The sequence below is a fragment of the Pyrus communis genome, chromosome 7 (assembly GCF_041283825.1).
Source record: "Pyrus communis isolate YQ-2024b chromosome 7, ASM4128382v1, whole genome shotgun sequence".
NCBI classification, from domain to species: Eukaryota; Viridiplantae; Streptophyta; class Magnoliopsida; order Rosales; family Rosaceae; genus Pyrus; species Pyrus communis.
This window is the reverse complement of record NC_142571.1, coordinates 3288949-3301790: the sequence shown is the minus strand read 5'-3', so window position 1 is coordinate 3301790 and position 12842 is coordinate 3288949. Positions and strand designations below refer to the sequence as shown.

At 37.3% G+C, this 12842-nt stretch overlaps 2 protein-coding genes across 2 annotated transcripts; both read right to left on the bottom strand.

Moving 5' to 3' along the window:
* Positions 1 to 2053: 2053 nt before the first annotated feature.
* Positions 2054 to 6206, bottom strand: LOC137735196 (uncharacterized). The gene is made up of 4 exons (XM_068474597.2): positions 6081 to 6206; positions 5824 to 5951; positions 4706 to 4881; positions 2054 to 3593 (listed from the first exon to the last, which is right to left on the bottom strand). The coding sequence occupies exons 2-4, from the start codon at positions 5949 to 5951 to the stop codon at positions 2479 to 2481; spliced, it is 1419 nt and encodes a 472-aa protein (XP_068330698.2). The 5' UTR covers positions 6081 to 6206; the 3' UTR covers positions 2054 to 2478.
* Positions 6207 to 8595: 2389 nt separating this feature from the next.
* Positions 8596 to 12044, bottom strand: LOC137733308 (uncharacterized). The gene is made up of 4 exons (XM_088697334.1): positions 11765 to 12044; positions 11516 to 11649; positions 10641 to 10828; positions 8596 to 9761 (listed from the first exon to the last, which is right to left on the bottom strand). The coding sequence occupies exons 2-4, from the start codon at positions 11647 to 11649 to the stop codon at positions 8878 to 8880; spliced, it is 1206 nt and encodes a 401-aa protein (XP_088553460.1). The 5' UTR covers positions 11765 to 12044; the 3' UTR covers positions 8596 to 8877.
* Between the last annotated feature and the right edge of the window lie 798 nt (positions 12045 to 12842).

The following is a 12842-nucleotide window of genomic DNA, read 5'->3' as shown; positions in this document are numbered from 1 at the left end:
TGCCAAATGTTGTCCATCTAGCCCAATTTATACATTTAAAAATTATAAGTTCCTCATTTTTCACTTTTTTGTTTGGACCCTCTTTTTCACTTGAATTTTAAATTTTAACTTTCTTAAAAATATCCAATAAAATTTATGAAATTAGTCAAATTTAGAGGTGTGGCTTCAATACTATGTAATCCTCCGTGTAACGATCATTAGATTAGATTTTTACAATTTTTGAATTTTCTATTTTAATCTTGACCACTTATTTTTCATATCATTTAATGTTACGTACCATTAAAGAATAATTGTAAATTTAGTATTGAAATTAACTTTTGGAGTAAATTACTGATTTGGCCTTGAAATATTACCTAAGTGAAAAAGTTTTTAAACTATTTTTTTCGGAAAATAAGTCCTTTGAGTGCTATGGGAGCATTAGTCATTAGATTTGATTTCCACAATTGTTAAATGATCTATTTTTTAACTCAACAATTTATTTTTCAAATTATTTAGTGTTGCACGTACAATTTAAGAGAAATTGAAATTTTAGTTTCAAAATTACATTTGGAGTAAATTGCTTATTTGGTCCTTGAAATATTACCTAAGTAAAAATCAAGTCTCTAAACTACTTTTTTTTTTTTTTTGAGAAAAAGTTCCTTTGAGTGTTGTGGGGGCATTAATCGTTAGATTCGATTTCCACAACTATTAGATGTTCAACTCAACAATTTATTTTTCATATGTGTTACACGTACATTTAAGAAAAATTGAAAATTTAGTTTCAAATTAACTTTTTGAGTAAATTGCTAATTTGGTCCCTGAAATGTTACCCAAGTAAAAATCAAGTCTCTAAACTTTTTTTTTTTTTCAAGAAAAGGTCATTTGAGTGCTGCTGGTGTATTAGTTGTTAGGTTCGATTTCCACAACTATTAGATTTTCTATTTTTCAGCTTAGATATTTATTTTTTCGTATTAGTCATTAGATTCGATTTCCACTCTGATCTTCTCCAACTTCTGACCTCTATCGACCATACTTTCAATCCCTCCTCTAGGCTCAAACTGTCAACTCCACCCTGCTGCCTCCTCCAACCCCCCCCCCCCCCCCCCCCCCGCCCCCCCCGGGCGCCCCCTCCCCCGCGGCGGGCTTCCTCCTCCAACATTGGTGTCATAAGACTCAAAACTCAAATTGACAAATAAAGATATGTGCAACGACAACGATTGGAATCAAAACTCAAATAGTTCTTTTAGTTGACATTTGGTCTACCAAACCAAACCAAAAGCCAAGCATCGAACTTAGTAACTGAGTGTCTATCAACTTTGTAATTTAATTGCCCCCAAACCAAACCAAATCCACCTATGGACAAAGGAGGAGATCTTCGAAAAAGCCCCACCTTTGTCACTACTGCTCGTCCAATGACTCCACATAAAGTTTTGAACTTTTGGCGGAACCTCCACTTTCTAAATCCGCTCCCAAATTTTTGTGTAGATGATTATGGAGGAGGAAGGCCATCGGACTCGACTTTGTCATCGTTTGTCAACTGGCCAAATCAGCCTATCATTCCTTCTTGGGTCACCAATATGGATCTGTCTGATAGCCGAGCATTCATCCTGATCGTGCATCAAACCCCAATAATGCTCAGCAAGGAGGGCTAAGCCGACAGCACTACCTGATTTTGCCTTGTAGAGAAGCTGTTGCTTCCATCCCTGTGCCTTGGCCATAATTTTGCCTTGTAGAGAGGTTTGGACTCAAATATAAGATTTGAGTTTGAGATGGTCCATTTTTACTTGTTTAATCTATATCGACTTAAAAATGAAAATGTCCGATCATGCAAAATATTTTTCTTTGTAGACTGTTAGTTTCGAACTTGAGATCTCTTCTTCTAGCATGCAAAAGAGAAGCACCAATAAGACCAAGAGCTAACTGGCATTGTTGAGAGAAATGAACTCAAGAAATATTGCTAAATCGACTTAGATATAAGATAGAAACAATGAACTATTCGCATAAATCCTTGCACAGACAGCATATAAGAGTAAATCAGCAAGAATCCAGTACCCAGAAGAAAGAAGAAACAAAGTCTAGGAAGTCTTTCTAGCAATTGCAAGAATATTCCAAGTTTTACAATGTTCCAATCCAAAACAAAACGATGAAATATGAAAGGCGCAACTTCAAACATAATGCGAAATCTTAAGAGTTCAATATAAAAGTAAACCGAAAAGATGTATTTTTGACGAAAGTACATTCAAGTACCTCACTTGAACAGAGGCATACCTATCAAAACGGACATCCTGCCTGATCGATCATACCAGGGAGTTGATGGAGGTGCACCAAATTAGTCCTAAACCATGAAATATATATCCCCGCACATCTGTCCTATTACTCATACCTAAGATAACTTCTAGAATAAGGCTAACGGTTCCCATAACTCACTCACTACCGATGTCTATCTCTCTCATATGTCCGTCCTACAACTTATATCAAAGAGAAACTTCTACAATAAGGTTAAATCACTACAGCTAGCTCAGAATCCATATCTTTCTCGTTGAAGCCCTCTTCCTCCTTTGCCAACTCTCTCTTTGCTTCCTCAAGCTCTACCTCTGTAACAGCAAGTGCAGCACTCCGCCTTTTCTTCTCATTATCCAAAACTTCAACATCATCCCTCAGCCTTTTCACTCTCCTTGCCCTTTCCAGAAACTTCTTCTTACCCAAAGCAGATTGGACACGTGGTTCCAGCCAACCCAAGTCAAATCTGAACATCTCGACATCCTCCCATAAACTTCTAAGCTGAGCAAAGGCATCCTCATTCATATCCTTCACCTTTGTTGTTTTAAGAAAATGCAAGAGCCCTCCAAGAGCTGTCAAAGCACATTCAATAACTTTGCGATTCTTCTTACGTAAGCACTCAATCAACGAAGGATGCACTGTACAAGCTTCCTCCAGCAGTGGGACGAAAGCTTTCTCTATTAGTCCCAACCCACAAAAATCCATAAGCTCACCTGTTGGTTCGGTGGGAACTTCCGCAAGCTCCTTGACTTCCCCCGCTGGTTCGGTGGGAACATCCCCAAGCTCCTTGACTTCCCCCGTTGGTTTGGTGGGAACTTCGCCAAGCTCCTTGACCTTGACTTCTCCCATTGGTTTGGTGGGAACTTCCCCAAGCTCCTTGACCTTGACTTCCCCCGTTGGTTTGGTGGGAACTTCCCCAAGCTCCTTGACTCCCCCTGTTGGTTTGGTGGGAACTTCCCCAAACTCCTTGACTAGAGTAGGGTCAGGAAGGCTTTCAATAATAGCCTTGGCGCAAACTTGTTCAGGACCTGATGTTTCTTGGAAAGGAGTCAGTGGTTCTGAACTTGGCATAATAGGTGCTGGAGAAGACTCTACAGTTTGCACAGAATGCGCATGTGAACGTTCCTGCCCAACATGCTCTTTCTTTATGGACCGCATACGTGCAGATTCTGCAGAACTATTAGCTCGCTGGTCTATTGGAATATGGACCTTCACTTCAACAATGCACGTATCATTCACAACATAACCTGCAGTCTCGTCATAAAGTTCACTAAGCAGCATGAATGATCTGAAGCCCCACTCACTCGTGTGTTCTTTGAACTCTTTATAAGGGCCTGCGAACAAAAAATTAAGGAATACAAAACCTTAATCAAGAATGCAAAGCACATCACCAGGTAATGCGGAAACAACAATAAAGGAAGTCCATTTCAGAGTTTACTACAGAAGCAAATTGTCAACAAAGATGACCCCAATCAATGATCAAGAACTAATGCTGATAAGATATTTGCAGATGGACTTCCTTCCATGTGTAAACGTACTTAAGCCAGGCATAACTCCGTTAGCTTTAAAAACAGAAAGTTCTAAGAAAAAATAAAAGCTAAGCTGCCACCAGTGTCCCAATGCGATAGCAAATCTCATATAATATCGGCAACAATACATACATACATACATACAGACATACATACATATATATATATATATGCAAAACTGATCAGAGTCTGGGATTCACAAAATATTATCAGCACCGAAGCTTAAAGGAAGAGAAATTCTAGACTTTTTCTTGACGACACATTCACACTAACAGAGAAAATCAAAATTACAGTTTCATTGATAACGATCAGTTACACAATTTTACTAGAAGCTCGCTCCAAATCCCTTGTTTGAAATCTTTCTGTCCAAATGCACCATAGCTTGTTACAACTAATGACGCGTGTCGCATGAATGATAATGATCGGGTAAACAATTTACACTAGAAACACACTCCAAATCCCTTGTTTTAATTCTATCCAAAAGCACGACGCTTGTTGCATATATCAATCCAAATGCACCATAACTTATTACAACCAACAACGTGTGTCACATCAGTGATTACTATCAGTTAAACAATTTATACTAAGAACTCCAAATCCCTTGTTTTAACTCTTTCTATCCAAATGCACCTTCACTTGATACAATGACGCGTGTTGTGTAAATGATAACGATCAGTTAAACAACGTAAAGTGTTATACTAGAAACACACTCTAATTCCCTTGTTTTAAATCATTCTATCCAAATGCATCATAACTTGTTACAACCAACCAACGACGCTTGTCATATATAAACAACAAACAAAAACAGAATCAGGATGGAAAGCGCAAGGGAATCCATTGAATGAGTTTCAATTGCCACAATGAAAAGATCACATAGAAAGAACAGAAACATGATTCACGAAGAGTAAAAGAAATACCCTTGGTAAACTTTGTGATTGTCTTGTTGTTGTCCAGTTGATTGAGCACACTCAAGCTGAAGTGGGCAAATCTAGTCCAACCAGGTTCCAAAGTTGAAGCACTTGGGATACCCAAATACATGGAGAACTGCATTTTGGAATTTACTTTGTTGCCCTTCGGCCATACAAGGATCCTCCTGACCAAATCAAAATTATCAAACCAAAAGAGCACAATGTTAAAATTGCAGGCCATGACCCTAAAGTCTTAGGGCATCTATTGGGCTTCTATTAGACCATCTCCAACTTTTTGGTTGAAAACTAAAATTTAGGTTTTAAACTAACCCAATCATTATCCAATGATTGAGCCTAAAATATGTTTTGGGTTAAAACCTTAATTTTGGGCAAATTTAACCCAAAATTTAGGCCAGCGTTAAAGTTGGCCCACCAAAATTTAGGTTTTAAACTAACTTAATCCTTCTCAATAGTTGGGTTTAAAATAAGTTTTGGGTTAAAACCTATAATTTGGCCAATTTTAAATTTTAAATACATTAAATCCAACGTCTGTAATCAAATATGATCAAATCTAACAGCCCAAATTAAATCGAACGGCTAAAACAATAAAAAAGATATTTAAAATTTTTAGGTTAAAATGTTGATAGAAATAAATAATGATAATCTACATAAATTTTATTTTGAAAAAAGTTACCGCAAAAACTTAAATTTATTCTTTAATAATCTCGAAAATTTTAATTCATAACCATTGAAGTAAAAAAATTGTTTCTGAGTTAAAATCCAAATTTTATGAGTTAAAAATTTTCTATCTAACGATCGGAGATGGTCCAAGTGAAAAAGGTCGCTGGTGGAACCTTCTAGATGATTCCTATTTTCATTTTTTTATTTCTTTGTTTTTTAATCTGGAAATTTTCTCTCTTTCTTTCATTTTTTATATTGGAATGGAGTTTCTAAATAGCAGGTACCATGACAAATTGAACATAAAAAAACTAAATTAGATTAACAAAATCAAGAAAAATAAACCATGACAAATGAATCTAAAGCTGCTCTTGGGTCGATGGACTCATAAAAAGCGATCTTGAAGGATCTAAATTAAACAAATTTTGAGAAAATAATAAAAATAATACCATTTGAAACCAGCGATGGTGAAAACGTCAGAGTAATGCTTGTCGTTCTGGAGCTTAGAGAAGTTTTCGATCACCCATGTGAATGTCTCAGACACAACCTCTTCATCTTCCCTGCTGTTGCTCGTCATCTACAAAACAAAATATTCAAATTATTAAATAATACCCATATAAAAAAGTTTCATGTAAATGCTCCCCGTCCATCACACCAAACCAACCATGATCGACGGTGAGAGAGATAGAGAGAGAGAGAGATGTACCTTCAACCCCCACTCCACGGTTCTAGAGAGAGATGAAAATACTCACTCCCTTGCACTGCAGCACGGGGGACTGTGCGGACAACAACAAAAAAACCTCCAATTTATAATGGCCCCAGTCTGTCAAAAATGTCCAAAGTGAGTTTCCAAAGAAAAAAAAAAAAAAAAAAAAAAAAAAAAACCAATGTCCAAAGTGATCCTACCCTGATTTTCGTTGTCTAACATAACGTGAGACTCATAAAATATTGGATAAGAACAAAGATGTGTTTAATCTTTATCACATTCATGTACCGCATATGTGGCAAATGATGTATATTTGTTAGCTCAATTAATTATTTTATCTCATTCGATGTTAGATATATATCAATTTGTCGCAACACGTGGTACATGAATGTGGTCAGAAAATGTAATCTCCCTAGCATTATCATTTTTTTGACTAATTTTTTTTCCACGGTCCATGTGGTAATACTACTGCATTTTTAATGTGACCCTTGTTCGTTATTTAAAATATTAGTATAGGTGGGAATATCGATATACAAATTTATAGAAATATCGATATCGATACTAATATTGGTTGTTTTCAATGGAAATCTAAAATTAAGCTTTAAGGAATGTCAAATTCTAATTTAAACGAAATATAAGTATTTCTTCGATAGTCAATCAATTTTTCGAAAATATCAACAAAATTTGTCGATTTTATTTGAAATTTAAGAATTTTTCCTATGTGATGTGAAGTTTTGACTTTGATCCCTTTTTCATATCTTTTTGTAATTTTTTAATTGAAAAAATTTCAAACACTGCCCTTATTGTAAAAATAAAAAAATAAAAAAAATGTTAAATTGAACACATTGTTAACAATTACGATCTACATCAAAATTTATGTTAGTCTTTCATTGAAAACTGTTGACTCTAAAAATTACAAAACCTACGTGGCGCGCAGGCCGAGTAACTAATAAGCTAACTACGTCCTTCGGTCGAATGCGGGGCGTGCCAACTCGTCGGCCGAGCTTGGCCGATGAGTAAAATTTGTTGATGTAGCTTTGAGCGCGTTGTTGACTTCTCTATCTTGCGATTGCGACCGAGGAAGGAACACTCTCGATCTCTGGGTTCTACAGCCTGAAGACAAGGCTGCTAATTCTGCGGAGTTCACAAATCGTCAGAGCTCGATTCGGTCACTGTGATTATATTCGTGAGAGTATAAGCACGTCGAATCGAGACCAAACTGTATGGTCACAGGTACTCAAACGTGATGTATGTCTTGATGGTAAACGTAGTTCGGGCGTCGGAATGCCGAACCCTGAAACTCACTTGCGAGTATCCAATCATAAAACCACTCGGCGTCCAGTACGCCGAGCAATGTAATTTGTAACACCTTACTATGCCGAGAGGGCTAGCAAGGTGACCTCTGCCAACAAAGGTTCGAAAACCCTTCTCGGCCGAGACTTAGATAGATAACCGGTCGACCTCGACGCAGTGCTGTTTATCCAAACTGAAGGTGCTTCTCGGTCGGCTGATTCTGCGGCAGCAGTGCTGTTTATCCAAACTGAAGGTGCTCGCCGGGTGCTTCCACAGTGCTGTTTCTCCAAACTGAAGGTGTGTCGGCAGGAAAAGAAAAGGAAAAATCTTAAGGTGTTTGAGAGGTTTTGCGCAGGGCAATTGTGTGCTGATTTTTTGAAAGCCTTTTCTGTTGCATGATTTCTTGTATTTATAGTGCCCCATTCCTTGAAACCAATTCTGATTTGGATTGGGAGTCCTTGTCCCATTTCGACTCTAACTCGAACAAACCTACTCCTACTGGGATTCTGAATTTTCCTTCTTTTCGGGACTCCATTCCTTGCCGGTCGAGAATCCTGGTCGCACTAGGACTTCCTCGACCTTTTCTATTTATCCGGATTACTTAGGATAGGATTTGGCCGACCCTGCCAGCTGGCCCGGGATTTATTATTCGGCCCATAATATTTATCATCACCTTGGGCCGAGCACATCCTGCTGGTCGGCCCAACAATAATATTTTGGGCCCAAACAAAAACACACACGTGAAGTTTCAAATAATTGACTTAAATCATAAGCCCAGAAGATAAACTACATAGTTGGGGGATGACTTGGAGTGAAACCCAAGTCACTCCAAATCAAGATAACAAGCAGAGTAAAACCCAGCAGCAGCCCAAACACTAGCAAATCAAGATCGACCAGCTCAATCACTCCCGGTATTTTAATTTTTAACAATTTCAAGACTCATGTAGTGTTGGAGTTTGGCGGCTTAGATTAGAGCCACATTTGAGTCCCACATCGTCAGAGGTAGAACTATTTAGTGTTTTTTAAGTCATGGTACAACACACACATATTGTCGAGATTATTTGGTAAAACTTCATACCCTTTTCTTTTGGGTGGCTAAAGTGGCCAAATATCGGCACTACCGACTTGTGAGTGCAGGGACCGTTTGAGTCATACGTGACAAGCAATCTAAGATCCTCAAGATATTCTTAATATCAATAAAATCAAGAAACATGAAGCGCAATTTTAAGAAACAGTAAGGCTTTCAATTTATAGAAACATATCCGAGCACTACGCATTTTCAACACAAGAAAATTCAAGTACAGCTTCAACAAATGCATAATACCTATCAACCATGGCATCCCACCTAATCGATTATACCGGGAGTTGATGAAGGTCACCAAATTATAGTCCTGCAACCTTCAAAAATATTTTATATATATATATATATATATATGTATGTATTCGACATATCTGTCCTGCAACTTATACTAACTGTCCTACAGGATGACAAGCTTCAATAAGGCTAACGCATCCCATAACCTAGCTCGCTATCCATATCTATCGCGGCGATGCCCTTTTCCTCCTTTTCCAAATCTCTTTTCGCTATCTCAAGATCCACCTCTGTCACAGCTAGCGCAGCACTCCGCCTCTTCATCTCATTATCCAATATATCCACATCTTCTCTCAGTCTTTTCACTCTCCTTGACCTTTCCATAAGCTTCTTCATGTCCAAAGCTGATTGAACATGAGGCTCCAGCCACGCCAAGTCAAATTTGAACATATGAACATCCTCCCATAAGCTTTGAAGGCGTGCACGGGCATCCTCAGTCATATCCTTGACTTTCGTAGTCTTTAGAAAATGCAACACTCCACCTAAAGCTGTGAATGCACATTCAACAACCATACGGTTTCTCTTATGCAGGCACTCTATCAATGAAGGATGCAACGAACAAACTTCCTCTAGCAGCGGAATATAAGCTTTCTCAATTTGTCCTAAACCCCTAAATTCTATAAGCTCACCCGTTAGATTCGTGGGTACTTCCCCGAGTTCCTTGACCAGAGAAGGCTCAGTAGGGCCAACATCAGCAGGCTCAGTGCAAACTTTTCCAGAACCTGGAGTATGCAGGAATTTAGAACATGGTGTCTTAGGCGCCGGTGAAGAGTTTTCAGCTTGCACAGAAGTCACAATCGAAGGTTCCTGTCCCTTATGTTCTTTCTCTGAGTGCTCCATACTTGCATAAACATTACTTCCTTGGTCTCCAATCCTAATTGAGACTTTAAGCTGGGCTTCAACAATACATGTATCATTCACAAGATAACCCGCAGCGCTGTCATAAAGCTTGATGAGAGGGATGAAGGATTTGAAGCCCCACTCCTTGTGGTTTTCTGTGAACTCTTTTACAGATCCTGTTATCGAGGAAACAAAAGCAAATAATCAAGAATGCAAACCAAGTAATTAATTAAGGGTGAAGTACATTTCGAGGTTACAATAGAAGTCGATTATCGACATAGAGGAATTCAATCAATGATTAATGCTATCAGCAATAATAGCCACATATATATTCACACACAAAAACACAGAAACTCTTCGGAGAAAAACCAAATCACGTATTCAAACATATTAACTAATAAACCAAATATTATCTGACCCCAATATCTCAAAACTTTCGATTTATTCTCCAACAGTTCCCAAGAAGGAGTATAAATGCCCAGCTCAGTCGTTCTTTGAATCTATACGATGCCATGTCTGTGCCAGCAGGAAAGGAAAAACATGTTGTGCTTGGCATGATTAGCATGACATACTATCACCCCTGTTTTGAATTTAAATTGTATCGTTTTGAATTACTCGTCATGCATGTCTTCTAGAGCCTTGAGTATGGTTTCAAAACCTTCAATACTCTAAATAATCCCCTCTTGAATTTGTAGGGGGTTAATTTGTCATAAACTTAGAGCCAAAGAACATTAACTAAAAATTATTAATTCCTGCTACATCAACATTATATTTCTACAAACCGCATGGCATTACACGCCCTAACGATATGAAGAAATATGTCGTCAAAATGCAAATCAGGCGGATATCACATGAATGTCTCTCCAAAAAGGGAAGGGATGAGTAAAAAAAAAAATGCGTATATGGTTCAGCACTCCATGAGGGATGAAAGTTAGAAAATCAATCCAAATCCCTCGTTTTAATCTTTCTATCCATAGGTATCCTAATTTGTTCTGAAAATGTTATACAAACATGAATGTGAATGAAAAGAGATGCACTCGAGATTATAACAATACCGGTTGCAGGCTTTGTGATTGACTTGTTGGCGTCAAGTCGATTGACCAGGGTCAACCTAAAGCTGGAATATCTACTCCATCCAGGTGCCAAGCTTGAAGCATCGGCAATGCCCAAATATATGGCCAACTGGACTAGGCCATTAGGATCTTGGTCAGATAACCACTTTGGACGTACAACAAGGATCCTCCTGTTCAAATCAAACCAAACTAAAGCTAGTAAAAAACTGAAAACATCATTGACCCTTGCACCTGAGTTTCGAGTTCGAATCCCCGCCTCTCAATATTTGCTTATAAAATTAGAGGGAAAAGAACTGCAAACACATGCATGATATGGCACAATGCCTTATGGGCCGTGCTAGGTTGGATTACCTGGTTCCTGTTTCCCTTTTCGTTTTTTTCTTCTTTTAGTTCAGCCTGTAGTTTTTTATTTTTATTGAACGATTAACGATATATTTATGATAAGGAATGATGAATTTTGATTAAGCCACGTAATAGGTCAATCAAAATAAACTGGTATTAACGTGCCGTTATCAGGAGTTGAATCTAAAACCTCTCTCTTACTTATGGAAAAGAATATTACCAGACATTAGTATTAAATGGCTGTATTGAGAAATAATCAGTAGCTTTTTTAGGTTAAAATAAATAATAACTTGTAGTTTGTTTGAACAAATCCATGGACTCGTAAAGAGAAAAATGATAACTGCACACTTTTTTCTCTTTTACTAAATAATCGAATTGAATAAATCAAATATAACAACGATAGAAATATATATATATATATATATATATATAATGGTGTGTGTTTATTATATAAAAAATGGAGGAAATGTAAATAGAAGAAGCTCCAAAAGAACAAAAAATAATAATAATAATACCATTTGAAACCAGCGATGGTGAAAACATCAGAGAAAAGCTTGTTGTTGTTGAGCTTAGAGAAGTTTTCGATCACCCATGTGAATGTCCCAGACACAACCTCTTCTTCTTTATCTTCCCTGTTGTTGCTCGTCATCTACAATACAAAAAATACAGAATAAAATAACCAGACCTCGAAAAAGAAAACAAATTTAAATAAAACCCATAAATGTTAACAATAATGTGTGACAGTGTGAGACTGAGAAGCATACCTTCCTTCCAAATTTCTAATGCAAGTGTCTCTGAAGAGAGAGAGAGAGAGAGAGAGAGAGAGAGAGAGAGAGAGAGGAAAATCCGAGCCGGGGAAGCACTAGGCTAGTTCAGCATTTGGGGAAGTACAGACATCTAAAAGTGAGAGAGAGAGAGAGAGAGAGAGAGAGAGGAAAATCCGAGCCGGCGAAGTACTAGGCTAGTCCAGCATTTGGGGCAGTACAGACATCTAAAAGCTCCATTTCTATTTCACATGCCCGGATCAAAGGCAAAGGGAGCGTCCATTTCTTCTACTATTATTTAATTGACTGTCAAATGTGTCCTTTACTTATTTATTTTAAGAATAAATTGTAACAATGGTCCTTCAATCAAATTGGACAATAAATCCTCAACTAAAAATTATCATTGGTCCATTAACTCATCAAAACGTATAGCTATGGTCTTTTTCATCAACTCCGTCAGAATTCTGTCAAAATGAGTTACGTTGGAAGGATCATTGCCACAATTAGATTGATTTAAAGTTGAACGACCGTTGCTCTAATTTGGTTAAAGTTAACGGACCATTTCTCCAGTTGGATTAAAGTTGAGGGACAATTGATACAATTTTTCTTATTTGATTTTCCATATTTGCCTCTTAATTTAGCCTCATGTGCATGAAACGTGACTCATTTTGACAGAAGTTCTAACGGAGTTGGTGAAAAGGACAATAGTTGCATGTTTTGATGAGTTAAGGGACTATTGGTAATAGTTTTTTAGTTGAAGAACCATTGCTCCAAATTTTTTATTTTTTATTTTTGAGAGAGAGAGAGAGAGATTTTTATTTTTTAAGAGAGGTTAAAATTGAGGGATCATCTACAATTTACTCTTATTTTAAATACTAATTTTCTTACCAATTAACAATCTAATATTGTTCAAAAAAAAAAATTGTACAATCTAATATTCTTTTTACAGGTATCCATATAGTTAACGAGGATGTTTAATATTTGTCTTCAATCCGATACTTAATTTTGACTCACATATTGTGTGCCTTGAGCAATTCCTTTCTCTTTGACTGCCCTTGGCACACCGAAAAAAAAATTG